This window comes from Spermophilus citellus (assembly GCF_964194105.1).
Source record: "Spermophilus citellus genome assembly, chromosome: 12".
NCBI classification, from domain to species: domain Eukaryota; kingdom Metazoa; phylum Chordata; class Mammalia; order Rodentia; family Sciuridae; genus Spermophilus; species Spermophilus citellus.
This window is the reverse complement of record NC_138198.1, coordinates 9,684,791-9,712,578: the sequence shown is the minus strand read 5'-3', so window position 1 is coordinate 9,712,578 and position 27,788 is coordinate 9,684,791. Positions and strand designations below refer to the sequence as shown.

The 27,788-nt window shown below is 57.1% G+C and overlaps 1 protein-coding gene and 1 long non-coding RNA gene across 5 annotated transcripts in view; one reads left to right on the top strand and one right to left on the bottom strand.

Annotated features, from left to right (window-relative positions):
* Positions 1–207: 207 nt before the first annotated feature.
* LOC308631410 (obscurin-like) lies at positions 208–25,878 on the bottom strand. Of its 4 annotated transcripts, none has more exons than XM_081262614.1 (28): positions 25,686–25,878; positions 25,271–25,552; positions 24,537–24,910; positions 23,273–24,142; positions 22,185–22,464; positions 20,230–20,308; positions 19,397–19,980; positions 18,737–18,769; positions 18,414–18,512; positions 17,984–18,202; positions 17,496–17,556; positions 17,200–17,270; positions 16,523–16,645; positions 16,215–16,354; positions 15,484–15,684; positions 15,254–15,333; positions 14,694–14,867; positions 13,680–13,836; positions 13,177–13,293; positions 12,922–13,086; positions 12,628–12,786; positions 12,263–12,440; positions 11,687–11,800; positions 6,906–7,073; positions 6,540–6,642; positions 6,114–6,243; positions 5,228–5,339; positions 208–2,320 (listed from the first exon to the last, which is right to left on the bottom strand). In XM_081262614.1, the coding sequence occupies exons 1-28, from the start codon at positions 25,852–25,854 to the stop codon at positions 2,274–2,276; spliced, it is 5,289 nt and encodes a 1,762-aa protein (XP_081118740.1). In that variant the 5' UTR covers positions 25,855–25,878; the 3' UTR covers positions 208–2,273. The 4 variants fall into 4 exon arrangements, with proteins under 4 accessions (XP_081118740.1, XP_081118738.1, XP_081118739.1 ...); XM_081262615.1 differs by lacking the exon at positions 208–2,320 and having other exon boundaries at positions 4,717–5,339; positions 19,397–19,594; positions 19,862–19,980; XM_081262612.1 differs by lacking the exon at positions 208–2,320 and having other exon boundaries at positions 4,714–5,339.
* Positions 25,271–27,788, top strand: part of LOC308631412 — a 114,819-nt gene continuing 112,301 nt past the window's right edge. The window contains exon 1 of the long non-coding RNA XR_014018190.1: positions 25,271–25,363. This is a non-coding gene — a long non-coding RNA (uncharacterized lncRNA). The remainder of the gene's footprint in view (positions 25,364–27,788) is intronic.

Below are 27,788 nucleotides of genomic sequence, written 5' to 3'. Positions count from 1 at the left end.
GGATGGAGTAGCACCTACTATCACAGGAACACATTTCCAAAGGGTGATTCTGTCCGCAAGCAGGCAATTTGCAAAATATGCATTCAACAGAATGCCCCAAAATACGGAGTGCAAAAGAAAAGACAAGACATTTCCACACCATGAGTGCTATTATGGGTGCCCACACATACCACTGCACTGTCTCCCCGTCCCCCTCTTCAGCAGGCTTTCTGCTCTGTACCTCAGGCAGGGTGCCCAGCCTGCTACCAGGAAGTGCCCGCATGTCGTGAAGTCCTTGGCAAGTGACAGGCTGCTGGCCTGTGGCCTGGGCTCCTGGCCTCTGGATCTAAGGCCAGTGAGGCCCCATCAGGCCAAGGGGAAGACTGGCTGAACACTGAGCTCCACATGGCCATGTCCCCCGCCTGGCTGGCATCTCCCAAGATGGGAGGGGCAGAGCTCAAGGCCAACAGCTCAGGAGTGCATGCTGGGAGGGCCAGCGACTCTGCAGCCCTGGCCTGTCTCAGCAAGGGCCCTCAGTGGTTCTGATCCCCTTTACAGGCATGGACAGGGGGAAAGGCTCAAAAATGCCCAGATCCAAGGGTCAGCAATGCACTGGTTAGCCCAGGTCCTCCTCTGCTGCCAGTGATCCTGGCTCTAGCAGGAGCTGAGGTAAAGTGGGCCATGAGCAGGGAGCAGGCTCCAGCTGAGGGAGGCAAGTCCACGGGGCTCAGCTGAGGATCTACCCATGGTCAGGACTTGGTGCTTTGACCAAGGCACTGCCTATCTCTCTTTCTCTCTCAGCACTTATTTTTATTTCTTGCTCTAACTTCGGGGCTCCAGGAAGAGTTGCTCCCAGGGACGGGTCCAGAGACACATGGGCACCCTCAAGGTGCACAGCAGTGATGAACCCTACATTCCCTATCTCTTGTCCAGGAGGAAGGGAATCTCCTACTCCACTGACTGGTGGGGAGGTTGAGGCTCCTGGTGGCCTATTGAGGGCCAAAGCTGAGGGGGCACAGCCTTCTCTGCAGGATGAAGGTGGGTACTTCCCAGAATGTTTCTGATCCCCAGTCCCCCTCAGGTCGCCTCTGAAGCTTCCCAAATGGGATCTGGCTCCATCTCTACAATGCTCCTCCTGTGGAGGGAAGGGAGCAATAACCTGTCTGAGGCCCTAGAACACCTGCTTGTACCCAGGATGGCACTCTACCACCCAACTGTTCCCATCTGTTGGGTGGCACAGTAGGAGAAGCCTACTTCTGGGGAGAAGGGAGGTCAGGGAAGAGTTAACCCAGGGCCTCATCAATTCTGATGACAGAATTCTTCTGTAGCACAGCTACCTTCAGGCCCTTCTGGCGGCTGCTCAGCCCCTGGGGAATGGAGGTTTCTATCCTGGAGCATCCCAGCCTGTAACCTATAGAATCCTCAGCCAGTCCTGCCTACAGATCCCCACACCTCCACCTGCATACCTCCTCTGCAAGTCTCCAGGACTGTCCAGGTCATAAGCAAGCCTATGTTCTGTGAGTTCACCCAGCTCTGATCCCCCAAGTCAGCTCACCAACATGCCCAGATTTTCTACAGCATGAAGGTACTGAAGGACAAAGAGCCCACGGGCATGGCTCTGGGGAAATGGGCTCTCAGCTGACTTCTGGGAGCCACCCTAAGCCTCCTCACTTCCCTGAACCTTGGTTAGGCTTGGGTTTGGAGACTGCTAAAATGCCTTCATTAAAAAAAAAATTTAGTTGTAAATGGATCTTTTTATTTTATTTATATATTTATGTGCAGTGCTGTGGATCAAACCCAGGGCCTCACACATGCCAGGCAAGTGCTCTACCACTGAGCCACAATTCTAGCCCCTAAAATTCATTTCTTAAGCTGCACTAGACACTTCAAGTACTCAACAGACACATGTGGCTAGTGGCTGCCACACTGGGCAGTGTAGAGAGAATACTCTCACCACTGCAGCAAGTTCTGTTGGATGATACCGTCCCAGACCTGGGGTACCAAGGGATAAGAGTCTGTCTCTAGTCTTCTGAGGGAAGTGGCTCAGTTCTAGCCCCACCCTAGTGGTGCGACTCTGGTGAGCCATTGTGTTGTGTGCAGAGCAAGAGAGCCATGATGTGTGGAGGGACCTGAGGCCACGGCTGTGTGAGAAATCTGCAAGGCACTGGTGGCCAGAAGTGAGCCAGGCTGTTAGTGCAGCCACTGCAAGTGGCCAGGACACACAGCAAGGTCCAGGAAGGTTAGTGGCATGCAGGGCACTGCAGTCCGAGGACGGGTTAGGAACACGCCTGCACTTACATGATGACGGTTTTCTTGGGGACTTTAGTCGCCTGCGCAGTGACTACAAAGAAAACAGTCAGAATAGCAAGGGTTACAGAGAAGCCAGTGCCTGGGGCTGACTCCCTGATGGCACTGCAGTGCAGCCATCTGCTGGGCTTAGGAGCACTGGCCATGTGTCCCTGGGCAGCCTGTCTCAGCTAGGAGGTCCAGTTTCCTCAGCTACAGACGGGTGAAAGCGTCTGCCCTGAGGGGCTGGGGTGTGACAGCAGGCACCCCAAGGATAGCCCACTCTCCCTCCTGAGCGCCACAGGAGCTGTGGGGAGGAGAACGAGCTGGCATCTGTTGCCTACTCAAAAGGGCCCAGGCTTTTCCTCATGCTGACATAAGCCTGTGAATTCCTCAAACATGTAGCCCAACATAGCCCTGAGGCCTAGGGAAAGGGAAGAGTAGCCTGTGGCCGTGCAGTGGGCCACCAGCCACAATGGGGCCAGGATGGTTGATGCCTTTGCCACAAAATGAGTTCAAGTCCAAAAGGTGTCTCCAGGGGAGAGGGATACAAGAGTCCTGAATGTGGACATCTGAACCCCATGCATGTGGTGAGTGTCTCCAGGGGAGGGGGCACCAGAGTGCTGCACGTGGCACATCTGAGCCCCATGCATGTGGTGGGTGCCTGAGGTCTGAGTGTGAAGGGCAGCTGTCCCAACTGTGTGGCCTTTCCTGGTTTTCCCAGCTGTTGCCCTTACCAAAGCCAGCCCATGGGGCCTATGTTTCCATCTTGCTGCTGGGGACTGGAGTTCCAGAGAGGATGAAACTCATCTGGAACCAGGCAGCACCTACTCCCAACCACCTTGAGGCCTCTTCCCTTGACCTCTGGGCAGGCCTGGGCTTGACTACTGCAGGCCATCTCCAGGCTCAGCAGCCCTCTCACTGCTCAATGGGAAGGTGGAGGAGGTGGCCAGCAAAGCCAAGCGGCCTGTACTGGGACATGGTCCCACATCTTCTGGACCAGGGGACTTTCTGCTTCACTGCACTGCAACACTGAGACAGGCTTTCCCTAGGCAACTTATGGCATTTCAAGCTTGTCGCAGATGATGAGCACAAGAGTTAGACACTGTCTGTGTGTGTGTGCATTGGAGGTCACACTGGCTACATTTGTGTGCCTGCACATGGATGTACCTTGCATACAAATGTGCACACAGGTGTACTTGTCTGCACACATATGCATGCTCAGACACGCTGCACACACATTCACACACACAAGTGTGTATACATGTATGTGCACATCAGCACATGTACATGTGTTTGCTCAGGCATGTGTGTTTATATGTGTGCATTGCTTGCACAAGCTGTGCCCAGGCATGTGTGTGTTTATAAGTGTGCATTGCTTGCACAGGCTGTGTTCAGGAGTGTGTGTGCGTTTATATGTGTGCATTGTTTGCACAGGCTGTGCTCAGGCTTGTGTGTGTTTATATGTGTGCATTGTTTGCACAGGCTGTGCTCAGGCGTGTGTGCATACTTATGCGTGCATTGCTTGCACAGGCTGTGCTCAGGCAGTGTGTGCTTATATGTGTGCATTGCTTGCACAGGCTGTGCTCAGGCAGTGTGTGTGTGTGCTTATATGTGTGCACTGCTTGCACAGGCTGTGCTCAGGCAGTATGTGTGTGTTTATATGTGTACATTGCTTGCATAAGCTGTGCTCAGGAGTGTGTGTTTATATGTGTGCATTATTTACACATGCTGTGCTCAGGCATGTGTGTGTTTATATGTGTGCATTGCTTGCACAGGCTGTGCTCACGTGTGGGTATGCATTTATAAGTGTGCATTGCTTGCACAGGCTGTGCTGAGGCATGTGTGCGTTTATATGTGTGCATTGCTTGCACAGGCTGTGTTCAGGTGTGTGTGTGCATTTATATGTGTGCATTGCTTGCACAGGCTGTGCTCAGGCTTGTGTGTGCTTATATGTGTGCATTGCTTGCACAGGCTGTGCTCAGGCTTGTGTGTGTTTATCTGTGTGCATTGCTTGCACAGGCTGTGCTCAGGCTTGTGTGTGTTTATATGTGTGCATTGCTTGCACAGGCTGTGCTCAGGCAGTGTGTGCTTATATATGTGCATTGCTTGCACAGGCTGTGCTCAGGCTTGTGTGTGTTTATCTGTGTGCATTGCTTGCACAGGCTATGCTCAGGCAAGTGTGTTTATACCCAGACGCCCTTCCTCAGACATCCTACTGTCCTGTCCTCTGCCCTCAGTGTAGACGCCCTTCCCCAGACGTCCTACTGTCCTGCCCTTTGCCCTCAGTGTATATGCCCCTTCCCCAGATGTCCTACTGTCCTGCCCTCTACCCTCAGTGGAGATGCCCCTTCCCCAGACATCCTACTGTCCTGCCTCTGCCCTCAGTGGAGACACCCTTCCCCAGACGTCCTACTGTCCTGCCTCTGCCCTCAGTGTAGATGCCCTTCCCCAGACGTCCTACTGTCCTGCCCTCTGCCCTCAGTGTAGACGCCCTTCCCCAGATGTCCTACTGTCCTGCCTCTGCCCTCAGGGGGAAACCCCCTTCTCTAGAAGTGCAGCCCATCCCAGCTGCTGCCTGCAGGAGGCCTGTGTGACCACTGCCAGGAAGGCTGCCCTGGGTCAGAGGGGGGTTATCCTGCAGGCCAGGGGCAGGGCTCACACTTCCCCACCACAAAGCAGCCTCTCCAGCGCTCATTCCGGGTTCCTGGCCACCTCCGCCTGCCCCACAGGTTCTGAGACCACGTGGCCTGCAGCCTCTGGTCTCCTCCCCGCAGCCTCCTCTTCTAGCCAGGTCATCTGCCCAAAATGCCTGCCCAGCCACCCCTGCAGGAAGTGCACCCGCTCTGAGACATGGTGGGTCTGCTGCCCCCCAGTCCTGGCTGGCTGTGCAGCTGTGACACAAGGCTCAAGCCTGAGGACCCACCTAGGCAGCATGGGCAACAGGCTCGGTGGCAGCTACCTTCTATGGCAGCCACAGTCTGCTCCCTGTGGCGCTGCTCCCGGGCCGGCAGCACAGGGCTCTGCATGTACAGCTCCCCACCACCACGAGTGGAGCCAAGCCGGTTCACCAGCTGCAGGATGGACAGAAACCACTCAGGACCCCTATCCTCAAGGGACCTAGCTGTCTCTTGTCCACTCTGGTGGTCTTTAGTTTGAGGTCCCCACTGAGACTGTGTCCCCCAAAGGGGACAGGGCTCCCAGCCAGGGCCTCGCCCAGGCATCTTGCGCTGTGCAGATGGCTGCTGGCCGTGTGTGGCTCTGAGCCCCTGAAGTGCAGAGCTGGCTGGGTCTCCCTGCCTCCTGGAACTTGCATGTGGGGCCCACATGCAGGAGGCTGGCCTCTAGACAAGAGCCAGAGACTGGAGCCTGGGGGTCTTGGGGGCCCTGTAGCGGGCACACACCTGCTCAATGTCACTGTGTGCCAGGACAGGCCCTGAAGACCAGAGGCTCAGACTGGGCCTTGCCTTCAGGAGCCCCAGCCTTGGGCCTCCGGACAATGAACAGGGACAGGGCAGCTCTTCCCTCTGTAGGGTCCCACCTATGTGACACCAGGAAAAGGTGGAAACTAACACTACTTTTTACATAAATGGATGAAAGTTGAGGTCAGCACTGGGTTCCCTAGAAAGGCAAAAACCAAAGGGCTTCTTTGAGAGGGTGGGAACAATGGCAGGTGGCAGGGCTCAGCCTCGTGTGGAAGAGGAGCAAGGCCAGACATGGTGTGGTGGGTTGGGGATGATGGGTGACAGTGGCCTGGTGTCTCTGGGCCTGTGCCAAGGGCCCAGGCCCTTCCCTTGTCAAGCCCTAGTGGACAGCTGGCCATGAGGCCCCTTGCCCACCCGTCTTACCTCGCATTCATAGTGTCCCAGGTCATCCTTGCCAGCTGCTCTGACCACAAGCACCAGCAGGCCGCTGCGGGGCTCACTCAGCATCTGGTACTTGTTGCCCGCAGTCAGCAGGGCCCCATCTTTGTACCACCTAGAACCCGTCCCAAGAGTCCATGAGGCAGGGTGTGACATTCCCTGTGCTGCAGACCCGCTGCCCTGGCCCAGATTCTACAGTCCTTGGTGAACCCACCCTGTGGATGTCCACATCCAGCTTGGCCATGCTATCTTGTGGCAGAGGCCCCATGCCCAGTGGGTCTCAGCCCCACAATGCCCTCTCTTCAGTGATCAGACAGTCACTGTGCCCAGCCCCGTACAGCTGCACAACCCTTGTGTTGCAGACAAGAGCCTGAAGCCCCTCCCCTGCTGCCCCACCATGTGCTGGCCCACCTGGTCTGAGGGTGTGGGGCGCCTTCAATGGTGCAGGTGAGCTGGGCATCCTCTCCCTCCACAAAGGGCGAGGCCCGGACCTTGTTCACAAACCGTGGGGGGACTGCAGGGTGGAGAGAGACAGGGAGCCACTCTGATGGAGCTGGGGGTGTCTGAGCCCCCACATTCCTTCCTGAGCCCTAAGTGAGCCCATGACCACATAGGGCTTCCACCCCCACATGCCTGCCTGCCTGCCCTTCCCTCCCACCCACACCCAGTCCCTCATCACAGCAAGCAGAGGGATGGAGGGCCCTTCCACCCATCCACCAGAGCCACGTGGTGGGCTTGGTCAGGGTGTCTCCCTGCCCCACGGGCCTCCAGGCTCACCTTGCACCAGGATCTTTCCCAGGGTGCTGGCACTGCCAGCGGCACTGGCCGCAAAGCACATGTACTGGCCAGAGTCGACCCCAGTCAGGTTGTCCAAGATGAGGGTGCAGGAGCCATCTGGGTCTTCGATGAGGATGTGGTGAGGGTCCACTTCCACTGGCTTCCCATCTAGAAGGGAGGAGTGAGGGCTGTCGTCGAGCAGGGACCTTGTAAGCCTGCCCCGGTGGATGAGAGGCTGGGGCTGGCCTGCACCTCTCTGGGTCTGTCTCTGTTTCTCTCTCTTTCTCTCTGGTGTGGCCCAGACCTCTGTCTCTGTGTCTCTATGTCCACCTTGGACATTAGCTAGAGGCAGGGCCAGGTGGAAAGACCTGAACCTGACAGAAGACATCCACATGGACAGCTAAGTCCGTGGTAGCCCCACCACCCCAGTGTGACTCCCTGCGGACCTCCCATGTGCTGATCATGCCCAGCTCCCTGGCTATGGGCCCATTCTCACTCAATCCCACCAAGCCTACAGCTACATAATCCACTGCCTAACACCCCTTCCCTCCCACCCACACCTGGTCCCTCATCACAGCATGCAGAGGGATGGAGGGCCCTTCTACCCATCCAATCTGCAGGGGGCTTCGAGAAGGAACTCAGATTTCCATGGCTCTGCTGGACACAGGCACCAGGACACCCAGTTGTGGACAGGGACCTCTGGGTGCCATGGCGATAATGTCTGCATCTGAACTCTGGCCTGAAACTGCGTGTGACTCTGAGTTCACACATGGTGGACCCTTAGCACCAGCCTTCTGCTCAGGGGGAGCCAGGCATCCTGCTGGTCTTCCTGAGGCCACTAGTGCAATGTGCCCTTGTTGACCCAGGGGCTGCTGCAAGTGGCATGGCCATTTGGTTTGACAGTTAACCAGCTAAGCTGGGACAGCTCCACGCAAAGACCTGGCAGTAGAGCGTGGACGCCACACCCCAACTTCCCAGCCTTTGCGTGGCTGGCAGAGGAAGTGCCAGGCCTTGCTATAACACAGAGGCGGCCAAGGTAATGAGAAGATGAATCGCAACTTGATGGCCTTGTATGGCCAGCAGAAATGGCCAAAGGGAGCTGGCCGCTAGAGTGATCACCACCAGCTCTATCCACTTGCTGCCCCCGTGGCCCCAGGTGGTAGGCACATACATAGGTCATGCAAGCCCAGCAGCTCTGGATGGAGTGGCTCTGAATGGGGTGCCCTGGGAGCGCTGCCCTCCTGAGAGGTGGGGTCCGGCAGAACTGAAATCAGTCACTGAGGGCACTGACTTGGGAAGGGATGGGTGCTGGTCTCCAGAGGTCAGCAAGCTGCTATAAAAGCCAGCCTGGTCCTGAGCCCCTCTCTTCCTGTCACTGCAACTGCTCCTTTCCCCTGGCAAGACTCCCACGAAGTCATGAGGCCACCAAGGGGAACCCCACCAGATGGCACCATGCCCTTTGGACTTTCAATCTGCAAACAATCTCTTCACTTTATAAGTAACCCAGACTCAGGTGTCTTGTTGGCACATCAGGAAACAGACCAAGACACGTCGCACGTTCCTGAGACAGACCGTTTCTCGGCTAGAGCCCTTGATGAGTGAAGCGTCCCCTGGGTCTGGGACTTATCCCCTGCCAGACATGGCTGTCAGATACCACTTTTGAAAATCGGCTCTCAGCATGCAGTGGGGCTTTGGAGGAAACCAGATGCCCAACCCAGTGAGGCCTTGTGATCTTCCACTCAGGGATAGGCCAATAGGACTCCCTGAGGAACAAGAGATAAGGGCTGCCCAGCCGCATTCATCAAAAGGAAGAGAGCTTCCTGAATGAGTGGATGTCCCCCAAGGGCAGGGTGGGCTCCGCTCTCCACTCCACTCCCTGATGCAAGGCAACTGACTCCATGAGAATCTGGATCCAAGGGTCTCCACTCATGGGCTTGGGTTCGCATGGTCTAGCTAAACTGAAGCCCACTGACATGGCAGCTTGCTAGCCTCATCACCCAGGAAAGGGAAGCTGGACTCATTCATTGTTTTGGGGGCTGGCCAGAGCTCTGGGCACTCCTGGGCCCTCTCTGCCTGGCCGCCCTTCCTCGCTAGCTTCCTGGGGTCCCTCCCATCTCTCTGGCTTGCCGCCCCTTCACTTATGTTCCTCACCTCTCTGACTCTGTGAATCCCAGATCCCAAGCCTTGAAGCCTGAACCTCATCTCTTCACACTCATTCCACATTCAAACTGACCTCAGTCTCTCTCTCTCTCTCTCTCATCAGGGATTGAACCCAAGGGCCTGAATCACATCCCCAGCCCTTTCTACATTTTATTTAGAGACAGGGTCTTACTAAGTTGCTTAGGGCCTTGCTAGGTTTCTGAGGCTGCTTTAAACTTGCATCCTCCTGTCTCAGTCTCCTGAGCTGCTGGAATTGTTTTGAGGGCTGTGCACTAGACCTGACCCATAGTTTCAGACACACTGTATGCCAAGGACCTGCCTGCCATCTCTCACCTCCAGCCAGACATCTCTCCTAAGCTCTAGATTTATTCTCAAGCTATCCCCTCCATAACCACCTGGAGCCCAATGGGCACCTGGATTCTTCAAAACCTCACAAATCTGGGTTTCTTTCCTCCCTGCCCAGCTCAGAATGTACCAGCCTGCCTCCCTGTGGGTCTGCCCCACCTCTGTGAATAGGACCAGTGGCCTCTGCTGTCCACAACCCCTGTGCTGCTCCCTGGATGCCATCTCTCTTCCACACACCCCATGCAACCCATCAGCAAATCTGGCTGGCTCTGCCTTCAAAATGCATCCAGGATGCAACCATGGCCACCACCAACATGATGCCATGTCCCTAAGCAGGCCCTTGGCACTACAGCCAAGGTGACAGATGACAGATCTGAACCATGCCCCCTGCTGCTCACAAGACCATGAGGTTTCCATGTAGTCAATGCTCCGTGCTGCCCAAAGGAATCATGTTGATCCCTGGCACCAGCAAGGTGCCTCGGGACCCGAGAACAGTCTGCCAGGGAAGAGCCTCGGATTTTCTGGAACCTTGGGCCACAACAGATGGGCTAGCCTAGGGGTTTGTGGCTCAGGGCCAGACTGGACACTCTATTTTACAATGGCATTCATGGAAGAGGCTCTGGCCCATGCTAGCCTCTACACCAACTAGGAGATTCCTGGTGGGTGACCCGTGCCATACTGGCATCTATGCCAATGAGGAGACTCTTAGTAGGTGACCTGGGCCACACCAGCATCTATGCCAACAATGAGATTCCTGGGGGGATTCTCAGGCCATTCTGTGTCTATGCCATTGAGGAGATCCCTAGTAGGTGACCCAGGCCATGCCAGTGTCTATGCCAACGACGAGATTCCTAGTAGGTAACCCAGGCCATGCCAGTGTCTATGCCAATGATGAGATTCCTAGTAGGTGACCCAGGCCATGCTGTGTCTACACCAATGAACAGATTCCTGGAGGATGCTCCAGGCCACGAAGGCTTCTATGCCAATGATGAGATTCCTGGTGGGTGACCAGGGCAATGCTGGCATCTCTACCAATAATGAGATTCCTGATGGATGCTCTAGGCCAAGCCAGCATCTACGCCAACAAGATTCCTAGTAGGTGACCCAGGCCATGCTGGCATCTATGCCAATGACAAAATTCCTGTGGGTGACCTGGGCCATGCTGGTGTCTACACCTTTGACGAGATTCCCAGTGGATGACTAGGGCCACGCTGGTGTCTATGGCAATAACGAGATTCCTGGGCCACACTGGCATCTACACCAATGAGGAGATTCCTGATGGATGACCCAGGCCACACTGGCGTCTACACTAACAATGAGCTTCCTAGTGGAGCTCCATGTTGTCTTCTATGCTAATGTGAGATTCATAGTGGGCTTCAGGCCATTAATCTTGACTTCAGGAGGACTAGAGCCTGAGGTCAGCCACATGAGCGGTCAGCCATGCAGGTCTGACAGAGTTCCAGTGACAAATGCTGACGTCAAGTCTCATTAAGCCTCCTGGTTGGCATAGGTCTGTTTGGGTTCTCAGGTGTCACTGGGAGGAGAAGGTGCTCTTCCTCACTGCACTGGGAGCGGGAGGCTGGCAGCTCATAAGTGGTGACATTGGACCCTCCCGAAGTGCTCTTCTTTTTTCTCAGGGGCTGCAGTCTTGTCTTTATGCTAACCCTGAGCATAATAGCTCTGAACTCCAAGACCTTCTGGTGAATCACTGAACCTGAAGGCAACCTTGGGGACCAGTGAACTGGACGTCAGAAGTGAGAGTGGTCTCAGGACCCCAAGCCTATGGTGGTGCAGGAAGTGAGGATGGTCTCAGGACCCCAATCCTGTGGCAGTGTCAATTGAGACAGGCCTGGGAGACACCTGACCTCCCTTGACCTTGGCAGCTCCCATCCCTGAGCCATGTAAGGCCTGTGCTCCGTGACCCTGAAGGTGCAGTGTGATCAGCACCCTTCCTGGCCCATTAAGCTCACAGGCCTCTCCTGCACCCAGGTGCCTGCCTGTGGCCCCCTCTGTGGTCCTGGTGCTCTCTCGGCTGCCCTCAGGCATGTCTGTCTCGGCCCTGTGCTGACTCCTCACCCTGCTCATTCCCCAGGGTGGCCATGGCACCACCTGTTCACTGTCCATCCCCAGGATGTTTGCCCTTGAACAGGCCTGGACTGTCTCTTGTTCCCCATGCCCAGCCCACTGACCAGACCCCATGCTGTCCTCAGCCCCCGTGCGGCCCACCCCTGGTGGGGGTTCCTGTGAAGGATCAGTCTGTAGGCCCTGGCAGGTACCTTTGTACCAGCTGACAATAGGCTTGGGTGTGCCGGTCACGCGGCAAGCCAGCTTTACAGTTTCCCCCAGCTCAGCCGTGTAGTCAGCCAGTTCCTCTTCAAATTCCGGAGGACCTGAGGACACATGTGGGGGTCTGAGGACTCTGAGGGTGGGATGTCAGGCCTATGTCCCCTGGGTGCACCCTGGCAAATTGCCCCCAACAACAGCAGTGGCCCCACATCCAAGGGCCTGGTTACTGACTAAGCTGGGTGTGGCTGCACGAGGCAGGGACAGACCAAGGTGCAAGACCATCACACCCAAACATGACCTGGTCAGATACCCCAAGTCTGGAGCTATGCCGTGTCCCCACTACATCCCTTTGTGTCCCCCATTTGAGTTAGGATCAGCTCAACACCTGCTCTGGGGCTCCCTGGGAGGCCAAAGCCACCAGTCCCTCAGCTAGATCTGAACAAGGGGAGAACCAAGCCACCAGTGCAAAAAACAACCCATGCCCACGTGCCCGGCCTGGGTGCAGCCCTCTGGGCATCTAAGTGATGTTCAGGTCCCCACCCCAGCACAGCACCAGGGACACTCACGCCACACAGGCAGGGCCAGGCGCTGCTGGATGCCGCTGATCTCCTTCACCCAGGAGTGCTTGATGATGACTGTGCGCGCCTGCAGCAGGTACTTGCGCACAGAGTCCTCCCGCTCATGCCACACCTCGAAGGCACGGTCGTCTCCTTCCACCTGGTCGTTCAAGTCGATGCTGCTTAACTGTTGAGGGGTGCAACATTAGTGGGAGGACAGAGCTAAGCATCCCCAGACAGACAGGGTCCAGTAGGGCCATGCCCAGGTCACCCCAGAACAATGGCAAGTTCTGCTCCAGTGGCCACCCTGGAGCCCAGGAACAGGGAAACCTCCACTGGCCTGCATGACACCCCCAGCCCCTGGCACCACAGACCTTCATCATATTCCGGAACACATAGCTGAAGGTGTCGGTGCGCGAGTCTCGTCGGGGCTTGCAGATCACCAGGTGGTTCCGAAACAGGAAGACATGGCGATTGTGGCCCTTCCAAGGCATGCGGGCCCCTGGTGCGCCCTCCCACACAATGAAGTGGCCCTGGGGTATGAGTAGATGTGGTTGGACTGTGGTTGCCTGGCCCCATCCCTGGGCGCAGACCCCAGGGTCATCTATGAGCCCAGCACCCACAAAAGCCACACCCCACCACATGGCAGCAGACGCAAGTCCCCCCACCTGGCGGATGGGCTCCCCCAGGGCCTCCAGGGTGCCGGGGTAGTTCTCCATGAGGGACACATGCAGCTTGTTCTCAGCACGCTGGGGCAGCGCTGACACGACTGCGTAGGCCTGCTCCAGAAGGGCGCAGTTCTGCCGGTTCCGGGCCTTGTTGCGGATCAGCTCCTGAGGCGGACCAAGGGTCAGGACCCAGACGGCTTCAGCCCCAAGGCCTGGCCTGGATATTCAAGGCTGGGGCAGGACAGGGCTTCCCACCTTGAGCAGAGCCTGGTACTTCTGCACCCACTCCACCGGCTGCTCCAGGTAGTGCTGCAGTGGGGGTGGGGGTGGCTGCGAGGGGTCCCCAGCGGACAGCATTTCCTCAGCGCATTTCTGTAGGCACCACAGGGCGGGTTTCGGGCAAGAAAGCACAGACCCAGTTAGGGCATCCTGACAGTAGAGGGCATCTCAGGGGCACTCTCACACCTGGCCCTGAACCTGGACAATGGCTGTGTTACCATCTAGCCGGAGGCATGCACAGAACTTGGGCAGTGAAGTGGCCAGCCCAGGAGCACAGAGCTACAAGGCTCAAGGGGCCCTGGGGACTGTGGGGGAAGAAATTAGGGAATATGAACTAAGGCCATGAGCACAGACAAGGGCTAAGCCTCAGGGGACTTTCAGGTCAGTGAGTTTTCTGGTGGGAGTCAAGGCCAGCACTAGGCCTGGGAGCAGCCAGGGAGGAGCCCGGTGGCCAACTCCATGGAGCCAGGCACAGGCACCTTGTAGAACTCCTGGACGGGCGTGCTGACAACCACAGACTCTGCCTGCACACGGCCCACCAGGAACTCCAGGTACTTCTCAAAGGCTTCCTGGTTCTTGATGAAGCACATGGCCACATCGTCATCTGTGTCACAGCGCTGCAGGTCCTGCAAGAAGCTGCCACAGAGAGGGACAGGGTCAGGGACAGGGTCAGGCACAGCTCATAGCCCAGTCCTGGGCCCTCTCCTTGAGAGGCTATGGTTCTTGCCCAGGAGTGGGTTCTGGGCCTGTGAGATTGAGTATACTAAGCTGGGTGTGCAGACACGTGGGCACGTACAGAAGTGCATGGGTATGTACACTTGCCCACGAGTGTGCAGATGTGTAGTATGTGAGCATGTATATGTGGGTACATGCATGTACATGTGCACGTGTGTGGGTGCATGTGTGCATGCATGTGACTGTGCATGTATACACAAGTGTGCAGATGTGACCATGCATGTGTGGCATGTGTGTATAATATGTGTGCATGTGTTTGCCTGAATGTGTCTGTGGATGTGCACATGGCACACACATGCACTCAAATGCTTGTGTGAGTGTGCAAGAGTGCACGTGCATGGAGATCAGCATGCATGTGAGTGCACATATCTATGTGTATCCAGCATGTATGCACATTTTTGTACAGGATTCACATATGTATGTGTGCACACATGTACACTATGTGCACACACATATCAAGCACATGTGCACGCACATTTGAGGCTGGGTGCGTGAGCATATGTGGTGTGCACATGGGACTTCCCATGTGCCCGTGTACATTCATGTGCATGCACATGGGCCTGTGTGAGTGCTCATGGGTGGCAGGTATTCTGCAGCCTTCAACCCATATGGCGAGCGTCTGTCACTGGGGCATCACACAAGTGGGATGTGCCCATGGGTAAATCGAGTTCCTACCCCAGCTGCTGAGTGTCACCCTCCACGAGGCCTGACCCACAGCTGTGCGTGCACCTCACATGCATGTGTGTGGCCTTGCCTACCTGCTGTGGAAGCGACTGATGTCCTGCACATTGCGAAAAATGACTGCCTTCTGGCTGGCCACGGCTGCTGGTGCTCGGGGAGCACGGTCCAGTTGCTGTATGTAGTGGCTTTGGAGGAACTGAAGCTCACCCACGAAGGTCTGCTCTGAGCTCAGCAGCTCCTGGATGACAGAGCTGGCGGAAGAGTGGCATCAGGGGGTGCCCAGCAGCTGCCCTGCTCCCACTGTCCCTAGTCTCCACATGGGGACTAGGGACACATGGAGAGCTTGCTCCCTTGCACTGCAGTTAAACGGGGTTCCTGTGATCAGGAGCCTGTCACCAAGCTTCAGAAAGTGGGTAGGTGGTGGAGCAAGGGCACCACTTCTTCCCCAGGAAGCCCTCCCGCACGAGGCTCTGGGAGGGCACAGCTGCAGACACCAGGGGCAGGACCGTGACCTAAGGAGGCTCACACAGCTTCAGCAAGCACAGGTCCCCCATGAAGAAGCAGGGCAGAACGCCAGCTGGCCCTTGAGGCCCAGCAGCCAGCTGTGGCTCCACCCTCAACCCTCCCCAACACATACCTCAGCCTGGTCTTGTACTCATCCTCGGACACGGCCTCGGGGAATTCGGGGGCCTCACTGGGCCCCCACTCAGGAGACAGCTGTTGAGAAACAGGAGTTTGTCCCAGGGCACCAGTTTGTTCCACCTCCTCTGTGGCCACCGGGCTCCTGTCCCTTACTTCCAGGGTTCTCTGGCGAAGGGCCAGGATCCCAGGGCCTTGGCACCCTCCCCCAGCTCCGGACTACCATACCTTGAGCCTCTTGTCCAGGTAGGCTGGTGACACCCAGCCTTGCCTGGAGGGGCTGGACTTGGTGGGCTTGGTGCGCACAAGCCAGCGCAGCGGGTGGGCTGAGTCCAAGACCTCCACATACTGGCCTTCCCGCAGTGTGATGACATCCTGCTCAGCCCCCAGGGGTAGGTGGTCGGCCGTGGCCACGTAGATATCAAAGATCTGATAAAGAGAAATGGGCCTAAATCCTGGGGCCAGAGGGGTGAGGCCTGCCAAGGCCCCCCATGGCCCCCCACCTCTGAGGAGGGAGAGGTTCTCCCAACCCCCTAAAACCCCCAAGAGCACAGAGGGGAGGGTGCTGAGTCCAGGGGCCGAGGAGGTACCCAGTCCAGGGCCACAGGGCAGGAGCCCCCAGGGTCACTCTGCACAGATGGCAGTGAGAGGGCTGGCTCCTGCCCACATGGATGGGCGCCTAGACTGTGGTTGCTCACAGCGCCTTGCTGCCCACTGCCCCCTGCAACCCAAGAGGTGGTGGGCTCTGGAGGCAAAGGTGCACTCTCCACAGATGGCAGTGAGAGGGACATCAGAGGTAGTGCTCTGCAGGAACCCACGTGCAGAGACCCTGCCCTCTGCTCCAACCTCTGGTGTCCCTTGGTGTCTCTGGGGGTGATGCCCCTCCCTTGGTAGCACCAGGCCCTTGCAGCCTCCCATCGTCTCTTCAGCCCTGTTCCCAAGGGTCCCAGCCCACCCACCTCTCCTCGGGAGTCCCCATCCTCTGACTCCGAGGATGACTCCTGGACGCTGGAAGAGGGCCGCGACCGGCCATGCCGGGGGGAGGCAGACGGAGTCTTGGACTCCTCATCACTGTCACCTCCAGGCACCTGCAGCTTGGCTGGGTGAACACAAGGGTTGTGATGTCCCTGGAAGGCTGTCCCCCTACTGCCTACCACCCAGCCAGTCTCCAGGGCTCCCAGGCGCAGAGTCCTAGCTAGGCCCCATGCGAGGACACAGGGTCCCAGCCTCCCCTGGGGACCCTGGATGCCCATCCTGGCCCCCTCACCCTGTGTGATCTTGGCCGACACCATCTCAGTGATCTGGGAGGTGAGTTTCTGTAGGAATTCCTCTGTGCCCACCTTAGCGAGGGACAGGTGGCCATGGGCCTCCTCAGCTACCAGGGCCTCCCCTGGGGGAACAAACGCAACACTGTGGGGTCATGCTTCCCCCAAAAGTTCACTGCAATTCTCCTAGGGGCTGACGGTGAGCAGGAGGCCAGGCCCTGGCAGGGAGACCATGAGGTGGTGCCAGCAGGAAGAGACCAGTGAGGTCAGCAGGATGCAGAGCCTGTGACCAGGGATGAGATGAAGGGAGCGGGTCTGGACAGAAGAGGCAGCAAGTGGCCAGAGAACGGCAAGGACAGCTAAGAGGCAGCAGGTGGCAGGCAGGGCTACAGGCAGATGGTGAGGGAGCTGAGGACAGCGCTGGGCAGGGTCCAGCCTGGCATCAGGCTTGAGGCGGGGTTGGGGCTGTGGGGGCCGAGGTGACTTTGTGGCTCTTCTTAACATCTGGAACCCAAACCTCCACATAGCCCACTGGGCCTGGGCCCCCTGACCACAGAGGTCAGAACAGCTCTGACTCCAACCAGAGCTGGGAGCTGGCCATGAGAGGGCAGGGACCTGCCCAGAGCCCAGGCTGCTCAGGTCCAAAGGGCGGCACCCCCTGCACCCAACCCGGACATACCTTTCCTCTGCCCAGCAAGGCCGGTGAGACCAGCAGACTCTGACATCTGTGCTGAGATGGCTTGGGTGGTCCTGAGGGGAGGAGGGGTGTCCTGCAAGCCCAGCTTGGACCCACCACTCTGCTCCCCACAGAGGGGGCCTAGGGGCCAGGACACCACAATCAAGGGCTCCACACCAGACGGGGCCCATAAAAACTTCATTTTACAGTGTGGAGAAGCTGCACAGGGAAGGGGGTGGCCACCCACAGGGCTACACCACCCTAGCCCCCTGGGTAAGTCAGTCAGGGCACCCACTCACCCCTGTAGGAAGGTAGAAATGAGAGCCTCCTTCATCTTCTCCTGCTCCTCCTCCTTGGGCACTGTCCAGAGATCCAGGGGAGCTGTCAGGACCAGTCCTGTACTCCGACACCTTGAGTCCTGGGCTGGGACCCCTACCCAGGACATCTAGACCACCCTGGGGGCCCTGCCTGCACTGTCCCTAAGAAGCCCTGGCAAGGGTCTATGCCTAAGCCCACCTCCCTGTCCACTCTCAGCACTTGGTCACCCATGGGGTTGGGGGACAGGCCTGCCCTCCAAGCACCATCCCTCAGAGGGGCTGAACAGAGGGCTCTGGGCAGGGCCCGCAGGCCATCTGTACACCATGCAGGCAGAGCTGAGGTTCCAGGCCAAACTGGCCTGCACCACTGGGCCCAGACTGCTCTTGGGCTCTGCAGGAGAAGGATCACAGGTGGGTGAAGGCCATACATCCCAAGCTGGTTCCTCACCACACCCAGGCTCCCTACTCACGGCCTGAGACATGCAGGCTGGCAGAGCAGAGGGCCTGGCCAGCGGCGTTGGTGGCAATGCACGTGTAGGTGCCCTGGTGTTGCCGGCCCACATCTAGCAGGACCAGGCTGTGCTGCTGGGCAGAGCTGGCCATAGTGTAGCCTGGGGTGTTGGGGCCAATCCACAGAACGCCTCTCTCGGCCTCCTCCTTGAGCCAGTGTATGGTGGGGGCTGGGCATCCTGTGGGCAGGAGAGGGCTCAGTGGGTACACAGTCCCACTGGCTATGGGCCTCCAGAAGAGGGTGCTTGGCCAGAGTGATATGAGGGGTGGAGCAGGAGGCCATGCAGGGTGGCATGGGTGGCCTGTGGGAGGGTGGCATGGGCGACCCATGGGAGGGTGGCATGGGGGCCCTGGGGGGGTGCTCTTTCTCCGGGGAGTGAGGATGCCCACCTTCCACCTTCGCCGAGAATGTGATGCTGGAGCCCCTCTTCACTTTCTTGGGGGTGAACCTCTCCAGGATGTGGGGTGGCACCAACTGCTCACACACATCTGGGAGAGCAAGGACAGCCATGGGGACACCCGGCACCCCTCCTTCAGCTCCCATGTCCTGATGTCCTTGTTCTGGGAACCCCAGGTAGTTCTCTGCGGCCTGTGCCTGTGGCCCCAGAGAGCCCTCTTCCTGCACCTCCACCACTACCAGGCCCAGGGCTGGTCCACTCTGGCCTCATGCCCACAATCCACCCAGCCTCTGTCTGCCCACAGGGCCATCTCACCTGATGCTGACTTCTCTTCTGGTTCATCAGGACCTGAAAAGTGCAGAGGGAGTCAGATGTGCAGCACGGACAGATTCCCTTGCTTCCCTACACGTGGGAAGGTCCTGGTCCTACTGCCCAGTGGGGGGACCTGGGCATGGCCCCACCCATGGTCAAAGGTCCATTACCCTGCCTGAAACCTTGGCCAAGAGGCCAAAGAACTCACACTCCAGTGTACATCCGTGTGACATCCCCACCCTCCCTGTGCCCACTGGGAGTCTGGGGCCCTGCCTGGAACCACATGGGCACTGGGAGATGGCAGTTGGGGCTCCACCCTGAGAGGCAGGAGGAGGACCCAGCAACAGTCTATCCGCAGGACCAGTATGGGTCAAACTGGGAGTCAGCTGTCAGTGCTCAGAACGTTTGGGAAAATAAGGACACAGGAGTTTTCTTGTCAGAGCTGCCACTGGGGCTTTGTGCGGGTCTGCTGGGCCCAGTATTCATCTGCTTCCCCCAAGAGCCTGCTCATCACTCAGGGTGTCCAAGCCCCACTGGGCACCCGCTCCTGTGGGGCAATTCTGCCATCTGTGCCACTGTGCATAGGGGCAATGGGCTGGGCCCAGCCTGATGGGGCCTGGCATGCAGTACATGTGGCACTGCTCACTCCTTCAGGGCACACACCTCGGACCAGCAGCCGGGCAGATGAGTAGGCAGCACCAACAGCATTGCTGATATAGGCCGCATACTGGCCAGCGTCCTCCCGGGTGACAGAGACGATCTCCAGGGTGTGCAGTGTCTTCTTGTCAGCCATGCGAATGTGGGCTGATGTAGACAGGGGCTGGCCGTCTTTGAACCAGTACAATCTGGGGACTGGGTAGCCTACCCCATGGAGGAGAGTGGTCAGCACAGGACCATTCTCAATGGGCACTATACTCTTTCGATGGGAGACAGACAAAGGCCCAGAAAAGAGGTTGCTCAGAGGCCAGCCAGCCTCTGGTGTGGGGGTGGGGTGGCAGCCTCCTGTTGCCCAGCAGCAGGCACACATGACCTCCTGACCTCCACTGGTCAGGCCCTTCCCATGTGTAACCAACGGGAGACAGCTCCTGGCCTCCCTCCAGCTACGGTGCCCACTCCCCAGCACCCTACCTTTCACCTTGAGCTGAAATTTGGCCAGGCATGTACCAGGGGCCACCTGGAGGTCCCTCAGCTCCTCCACCACCTGGGGCAGCTGCCCCTCATCTGATTCGGTTCCCTCTTGCTCCCGGCTGGCAAAAAAGACAAATAAGGGGGTAGCCATAAAGTGGAGCAGGCTGAGGGTCCAGGCGGGAGGGCCCACGGGGTGAAGGTCAGAGGTGGATGGGTTTGAGGTTCCCTGTCTGCTGAGTGGAGGGGCAGAGGGACAGAAACGGCCAGGGTCTGACTGAAAGCTGCAGGCTTGGGAAAGTCAATCTAAGCCACCCAGCCCAGATCACCACTTCCCGGGAGGCCCTGGGCCGCTGTCTGTGTGGCCCCACCTAGACAGGTATCCCTGGGCACTGAAGTAGGATGAGGTCTCCGTGGCGTCTGCGGCAGTGTCGTAGTCTGTGCTGGTCACTGGGGAGGAAAAGTGAGTGGAGGAGGCTCAGGACTTTGGGATTTCAGGGGGACGCGCCCTCCTGGGCCTGCCCACCCCTGCTGTTCCCAGCCTCGTTCTTCCACACCCATAACTAACTGCAAGCCTCTTAGGCCCAGCACAAAACGTCATATGACCTGAGTCTCCAGGAACAGCAGACAGGCACAGTGGCAGAACCTTCTGGTTCCATCCTACCAGGGCACGAGAGGTTGGAGACACAAGCCTCAAAACCAAGAGAAAGAGACTTGGATTTCTGACCAAGAAGGGGCAACAAGCTGGACTTCCACCACTGTGGGCCAAGCGAGAGTCCCCAGAGTGCCCATGCTGAGACACTACCCCAGCAGGATGGTTGGGAGGTGTGGCCCTGGGCCTAGGGCCAGTGGGAGCTGAATGGCAGCTGAGACCCCTGGCCCTTCTTGCCACGTTCTCAGTGACGTTCAGGTAAAATTGGGGGACTTTAAAAGATTTCTTAGACAACAAAATGGAAGAAAATAGTCTTTTACAAATGGTGTTGAGCAAGAGTGAACTTGAAGCCTTACCTCACACTCACAAATTCCCTCCAAGGGAATCAAAGACCTCAACTTAAGAGCTACCACCAAGTTTCCAGAAGAAAGCACACATGTGAGTCTTTATGACTCACATTCAGGCAGCACTTGCATAAGTGTGGCGAAGCCCAAGCAGTCAAGGAAGAGCAGAGACCCTAGCCTTCATCAGGCCAGACACGGTGCCCCCAAGTACATGGCCAAGAAAGGGAAAGACCGAGGTCATGCCTCTGATGCAGTCAGGAATCAGGAACACGTGAAGAGCTCTTTCAGCTCTGGAAGGAGACCAGCCATCAGTGCCCACCATGCCACAGCTCCAAGCATGCCTGTATGCAGGGGAGCCTCCACCACGACCCCACACACACCAGCAGCAGTTCTGTGGCCAGGGCACCTGCCAGCTGCATGTCCTCTAGCCCAGCTCAGCTCTGACCCTGTTTGCCTGGGGACAGGTCAGGCCCCAAGACAACCTGCTTCAGCGGCTAGTCAGAAGCCCAGGCTCCTCGCTGGGGTGGACCCAGTGGATATAAATCAGGACCCATGGTCTCCCTGGGGCAGGGTTAACCTGCCAGGGCAGCTCACAGAGCCAACCAAGGGTCCTGTTGCCTAGGCTGAAGGTGACTTAAGGACACCTCAGGAGCAGCCAGATGTGAGATCATGTCGGGCAAGCTGTGGTGGGCACAGCCCCTGCCAGCACCTCTGTTTCCATCAGGCCGAAGTTCCCTGAGGCCCACAGCCTGGGCACCCTACTCCAGCTATGTCACATGCCATCCTCAGTGGATGGGGTGGGGCCCTTTCCAGGCTTCCTGTCAAAGCTTGGTCTTCCTGGACAGCCTGCCCACCAAGGCTACAGGGACCCTGCAAGAGTCACCTCATTAGAACAACAGAAACCCTCAACACCCAGGAGATCCCAGGCCCATGAGCACCATCAGGAATCTAAACAAAGAGCAAGTGTCCTGACACTCTGTGGCAGCAGCCACCCGCATGCCCAAGAGTCTCCTGCAGCAATAGCCAGGGCTCCAGAGCAGCCCCAAGGCAGTGGCTGAGCAGCTGGGCTCCCCTGGTTCCTCTTCCACACCTTCCTGGTCTCCCCAGCCTGGAGGCCTTTGGCAGACACAAGAGACCTCCACCCTCCACCATTGGGCTCCCGGGGGAACTGTGGCCTTGAGCTTGGCTCAAGGGAAGTCTCCACCAGCTTAAGACCTGGAGGCCCTAACTCCTATCTGGTCTAAGACCAGAGCCCTGGATCACTCTTCCAGCCCTGCTCAGGAGACTCTCATCCCCACCCTGGTAACACAGACCCCCAGAGTGCACTCACGCTCCACTCGGAGCTCAGCCTTGGTGGAGGAGACGCCCACGCTGTTCTCCGCCAGGCAGCGATAGACGCCCATGTCTGTGGGCACCACAGCACTGATGATGAGCTGGTGGCCACCCTGCTGGTCCTCATTGATCATGTAGTGGTCATCCTCCTCCAGCAACTTCCCGTCCTTGAACCAGCGAACACTGTGCACAGGTTGGCCCGTCACCACACAGTCGAAGCTCACGGGGTACCCATCCTGCACCTCCTGGTTCTGCAGCTCCGTCAGGAACACGGGGGCTAGAACAGCAGGCAGGGCATGTAGCATGTTAGCCTGGGCGTGCCACTCACGCCTGTGGCCACAAACACACCGATCACACCAGCTGGGTGGTCTGACATGTGTGAGCTGCCCGGCAACAGGCCATGTGGGAGCACCTGCAGACCTGACGTGACACAGACCCTGAAGCTTGCCTGCTAGGCTTAGCCCTCTTCCCAGCTCTCTAAAAGTCTCTCCTGCTGCCCAGGCCACCAGGAGGCAAGAGGGATGAAGCGCTAGACAGGGATGGGAAGAGCAGTAACTGCGGAAGGCTGAGGGCTGTCCGGGATCTGGAGTGTAGGAGAGCAACTTCTGGGCGTGCCAGGGTAACTGATCCCAGCTACCTCCTGTCCCTGCAGAGATGTGGCGTGGCTGATAAGTAACTCAGTGGGTGAAATGGAAGTGAAGTGCCTTGTGGAAGTGGGTGCCTATTCTATACGGGTTATATCTCCAAGACTCCTCGGGAAAAAATAAATAAAACTCTCCAGAAAGTAAGTATTCACATTCCCATTTTGCCCACATGAAAGCCGAGGCTCCGATAGACTGTGGCTTCCCTAAGCTCACACAGCTAATAAGAGGCAGAGCTGGGATTCAAATTCAGCTCTAGGATTCAAATTCAGCTCTGTTCAATGAGTCGGGACTTTCTACACCTCGGAGGCTGCACTTGCAGAGTGCTGGAGCCCAGGTAACCCCTGGACCTCTCAGCTGGTGCTGGCCACTGCTGGCCTCACTCCTCCTCTACCCCCTTGGACTCCAGCTCCAGACCCAACTCTGTGGAGCAGTTGGACTCAGCGGCATCAGAAGTCAGCTGAGTGGACACTGGCTCCGGAGGTGCTGCAGGGGCAGGGGCCACCTTGCCAATGCGCATCTCCACCCCCCTGGGCCCCTGCTCCACCAGGCTGATCTCCACCCCAATGCCCATGGTGGTGAACATCTCTCGGAAGCAGGTGACTGCCCTGTGAGCTTCGGCCAGGGCCTCGAAACGGATGCAGACAAAATTCTCATCCTCGCGGTAGGTCTGCCAGTCCGCAGGTTGCTCTGGCTCCCCGGGACCCTCGTCAGCGCTAAGAAACAGCTCCTCGTCAGAAACCTCTGCTGGGCCTTTGGTGCGGAAGAGCCGGTGCAGACGCCGGGCAGCGCGGTGGAAGGCGTCATCCAGCTCGCCCCCGGAGGAGCTCTCGGCCTCACTCTCGGTGCCACTGACCACCACACAGGCGCTATGGCTCACACAGCCAAACTTGTTGCTCACCTGACAGGTGTCGCGACCAGTGTCAGCACGGCCCAGGCCAGTGACCAGCAGGGTGCATGTCCCATCTGCGAGCTGGTCGATGTGGTGGTGCCGCCCGTCAGTGAGCTCTACGCCGTCTTTCAGCCAGCATGCTCGCACATCAGCCTTGCTGGCTACCACACACTCCAGCCTCAGGGCATCCCCCACCTGGGCCTCAGTGTCCCCAAATGTGTGGGAGAATACGGGTCCTTCCTGCTGCTTCATCTCCTTCCGGACCTTGTAGCCCTTAAAGGCAGCCTGAATCTTCACTGCTGCTTTGTCCATGGAGGGGTCGCCCAGATCCTCAGCACTCAGACCTATCGGTGGTGGGTGCACCTGGGCTGGGTGCTCCTGCTGCTTCTGTGGTTCCACAGAGGAGGGTGCTGGGGCCCTGGCCTGTGGGCACAGAGCACAGTATCACAGTGAGACAGGAGCCGCGAGGCCAGACACACAAGACCAGGGCCCAGCACTGATCTCCGCACGGCTATCCATTCTGCCTCTCAGGCCCTGGCAACTGTGCCAGCCTCATGGAGTATGAGGTACCTGCTGGCTCTTGTTGCTATCACAAAGCAAGCCCAACTCCCTGAAATCACTCTATACAGTCCCCACTGGGGACTGATGGGTAATGAGGGACACCAGAGGGACTGGCCCCAGCTTTATAGGAAAAGGCTTTAGCAGTAGATGGATGATGGACGGGTGGAGAAATCGGTGGAAGGAGGGACAAGCACGTGGGTGGTAGTGGCAAGGGTAAAACACTGGGCCTCCCCTTGCAAGCCAAGTAGAGGCTCACCTTGCTGACCAGGGGTGAGACCCCAGGCCGCCCAGCCTTCTTGAGGTAAGTAACCAGGGAAGGTGTGCCTGCCCGGGACTCGTCGTCAGAGCTGGTGTGCGAGAGGTCAGCCTCTCCAGTGCGTGCCAGCTCATCAGCTGTGGAGTAGCCCTCAGAGAGGCCAGGGGCCACCTCCTCCACCTCCTGCCATAGGTGATGCACGCGGCCATCCTCCTCTGGAAGCTCACTGATGGAGTCCAGCGTGGGTTCACGGCTCATGCGACGCTTCTTGGCCAGGGCCTCCCACAGCAGGTGCAGGTCACCCTCCTGGGCTGCCTCAGGGGGCAGGCTGGGCTGTGTGGGCGCCTCGTCCCCAGAGCCAGGGGTCAGCACCACTGAGGAGAGCAGGAGGGTATCAGCGGAGCTGTGACCCCAAGCCTATCACTGGACCTCTGTTCCCCACTTGGCACCTGGTTTTACCAGGTCTAGAAGCACTGAGCCTCAGTCTTCCCTCCCTATGTCAGTTCACCTCCTGCACAGACAATGTGGTGACCAGAACAGAAAATGGCTCTGCACAGTGAGCCTGGGCCTAGATTCACAGGCCCACACTGCAGGGGTGGGACACATGCACAGGGAATGCACCTGGATCAGGCTCCGAGGTGGGGCACTGACAACCTCCCGGGAGAAAGTGATGGGGTGGGACAGGCCACCCCCTTCCACATTCAAGGTTTCCCAGCCCAAAACCTAGTACTCACCCTGGAAGGTAGCAGCCTCCATGGAGGCCAGGGCGTGGGCAGGGCCACAGCGGTACTCGCCCTGGTCTTCTGCGCTGAAGCCCTTGATCGCCAGTGTCTGCTGCCGCCCCCGGGAAAGGACCTCAAAGTGCCCACTGGGTTGGATGCACTCCGTCCCCTTGTGCCAGATGACCTCGCCGGCCTCAGCTGCCACCTCCACCTCCAGACAGACATCCTCCCCGGCCACCACCTGCCGGCTCACAGGGGTAGGGGGCGGGGGAGGAGCAGGCTCCACTGGTTCTGCTGGGGAACAGTGTCCACGGAGGACAGGCCACATCAGGTGTGGGGGCATTCCAGGGTCCAGACCTCACCCTGCCAACTCTTCCCTCCACCTTGGAGAAGCTGGGCATTCTCCAGGACCAAGATGGCTACTTACCCAGCCTGACCATCTGGGGCAGGTGCACAGGTTCCCCAGCACCTGCAGGGCCCACAGCAGCCACTCGGAAACGGTAGGTCTCCCCAGGAGTCAGTCCATCCACCACACACTCAGGCCCAGGCACGAGCTCGTGGCATAAACGCCACTGGCCCTTGGACCCCTCCTTCATCTCTACCCGATAGCCACACAGACCCCCTCCACCATCGCTTGTGTGAGCCACCCAGGACAGCTATTTCAAAGAATGGTCATTGTTTCATGGAGAAGCAAATGAATTTATTGTTGATGGATTAAATAGTCCATAGATGTCTGTTCAGTCTATTTGATTAATGTTTTCCATTTAGTTCTGAAGAATCTAAGCTGGCAAGTTTTTCTTTTTGGGTGAGCATGGTACAGAAAGGTTTCCCCAAACCTCAGCAGTGCAAAGAGTATGCAGTGTGGTCCTCACAAGGCCTTTCATCTGCCACGAAAACTCTGTGTTCCATATATGGCTCCCTCCAATTGTCACCTCAACCAGCCCCCCAACACTAGACCATTTTATAGGAATCTTGTTTTGTTTAAAAGCATTGACCCAGGTGTTGGGTATATGGCCTAGTGGTAGAGTGCTTTAGCATGTATGAGAACCTAAGTATGGTGCTTATCTCTTTAAAAAAATGACTTGCCAAAATTATTTTTGCCAATGAAAAAGCTTATCAAGGGAGATTGAGGGATACTGGCTGATGTGGCCCTATGCAGAGGTCCTGACCTGAAAGCCTAGAGAAGCAGAGAGTCCATGAGTGTCTCCATGCATCTATTCACTCATTTTGCAAATTTGACTGAGTCGGAAGATAAAGTGCAAGTCAGTTATGTAGGTTAGAACAGTGTCCAAGATAGTATGTCTGGTCTCCTTCATTTCAGTTAATATTTAGGGGTAAAACAAATTAAGTACAATAAATACAATGAAGAAGGCCCTGTAAAGGACACAAACTAGGCATTCAGTGTTCACGGTTCCAAGACTGGCTTGCTTCTGAGTGAGGGCTTCGTTGTCCTGTGATGGCAGGAAAAGTGGGAGCAAGGTGCTACCAGAGGCATTGGATGAAGTGCAGGGATATGAAATAATGCCACAGGCCCTGAGGGGAGGGAGCGAGATCAAGGGAGGGTACAAAAGGATTACGGAGATCATTGCCTGGTCATGGGGACTGTGGACCATGGTGAGTATTTTGAACTTTATTCTAAGAGGAATAGGAAGTCATCTGTGCCTGAATCAGGGTGGGTGTCATGGGTTGGCTCCTGGTATAAACTTTCTTCATTGAACTGATTTTGTTTTAACCCAACTGTTATGTTGTTCTCCCATTTTCATTATATCAAGGTCTCTAATTTTGTTGGACCATTCATTTAATGAAGACTTTTTGTGTTCCTTGTGTTACCACGTTTCTCTGATTCTTCTTGACCCTAGTAGCTTGAAAAGGTGCATGCACATTTGAAGAAACCATTACTTCTTCCAGACTTAAGGACTTATTTGAGGATGGAAAAGCTTTTTCCTGCAGAGCAGTACGGGAGGACAAGCTGACCTAGTATAGCACTGGTCTAGTGGCATGGAGCAACATCTTTGTTATCTGAGGTTGAAGGATGCATTGCTTCTCTTTTAGCAGGCACAACTGTTGGTAACATGAGAACCTTCATGGTCATTGGTGGCTAGAGCTATGGGAAATCTAGAGTTGCTATGAGGACTAGCTGGGTCATAGATAGTGCCTCTAGATCCATGCAGAGAAGACTAGAAAAGGTGAAAGACATATGGGCCAGGCATTGTGCACACTTTGGTGCAGTGTCAGCTGCAGGCATGTGCAATGTAGACAGGCTACCTGTGGGCAGAGAAGTAGTAAGGAAAAGCTAGGACCAAGGACAGAAGCCAGGGCTGGCAAAGAGGGCCTATGAGGTGGGACCTAGTTTGTTAAAGCACAGGACTGTAAGATCAGATCTGATTGTAGACACATAGGGCTTCAGGGAAGGACCAGAAGTAGAGCTTTGCCTGGCTGCTGTGTATCTACAGATCTGGGGCCTGATCATGGATGCATAAAGCTAGAAACCTCACCTGTGAATTGAAGTATGGTGGCAGGGACATGGAGG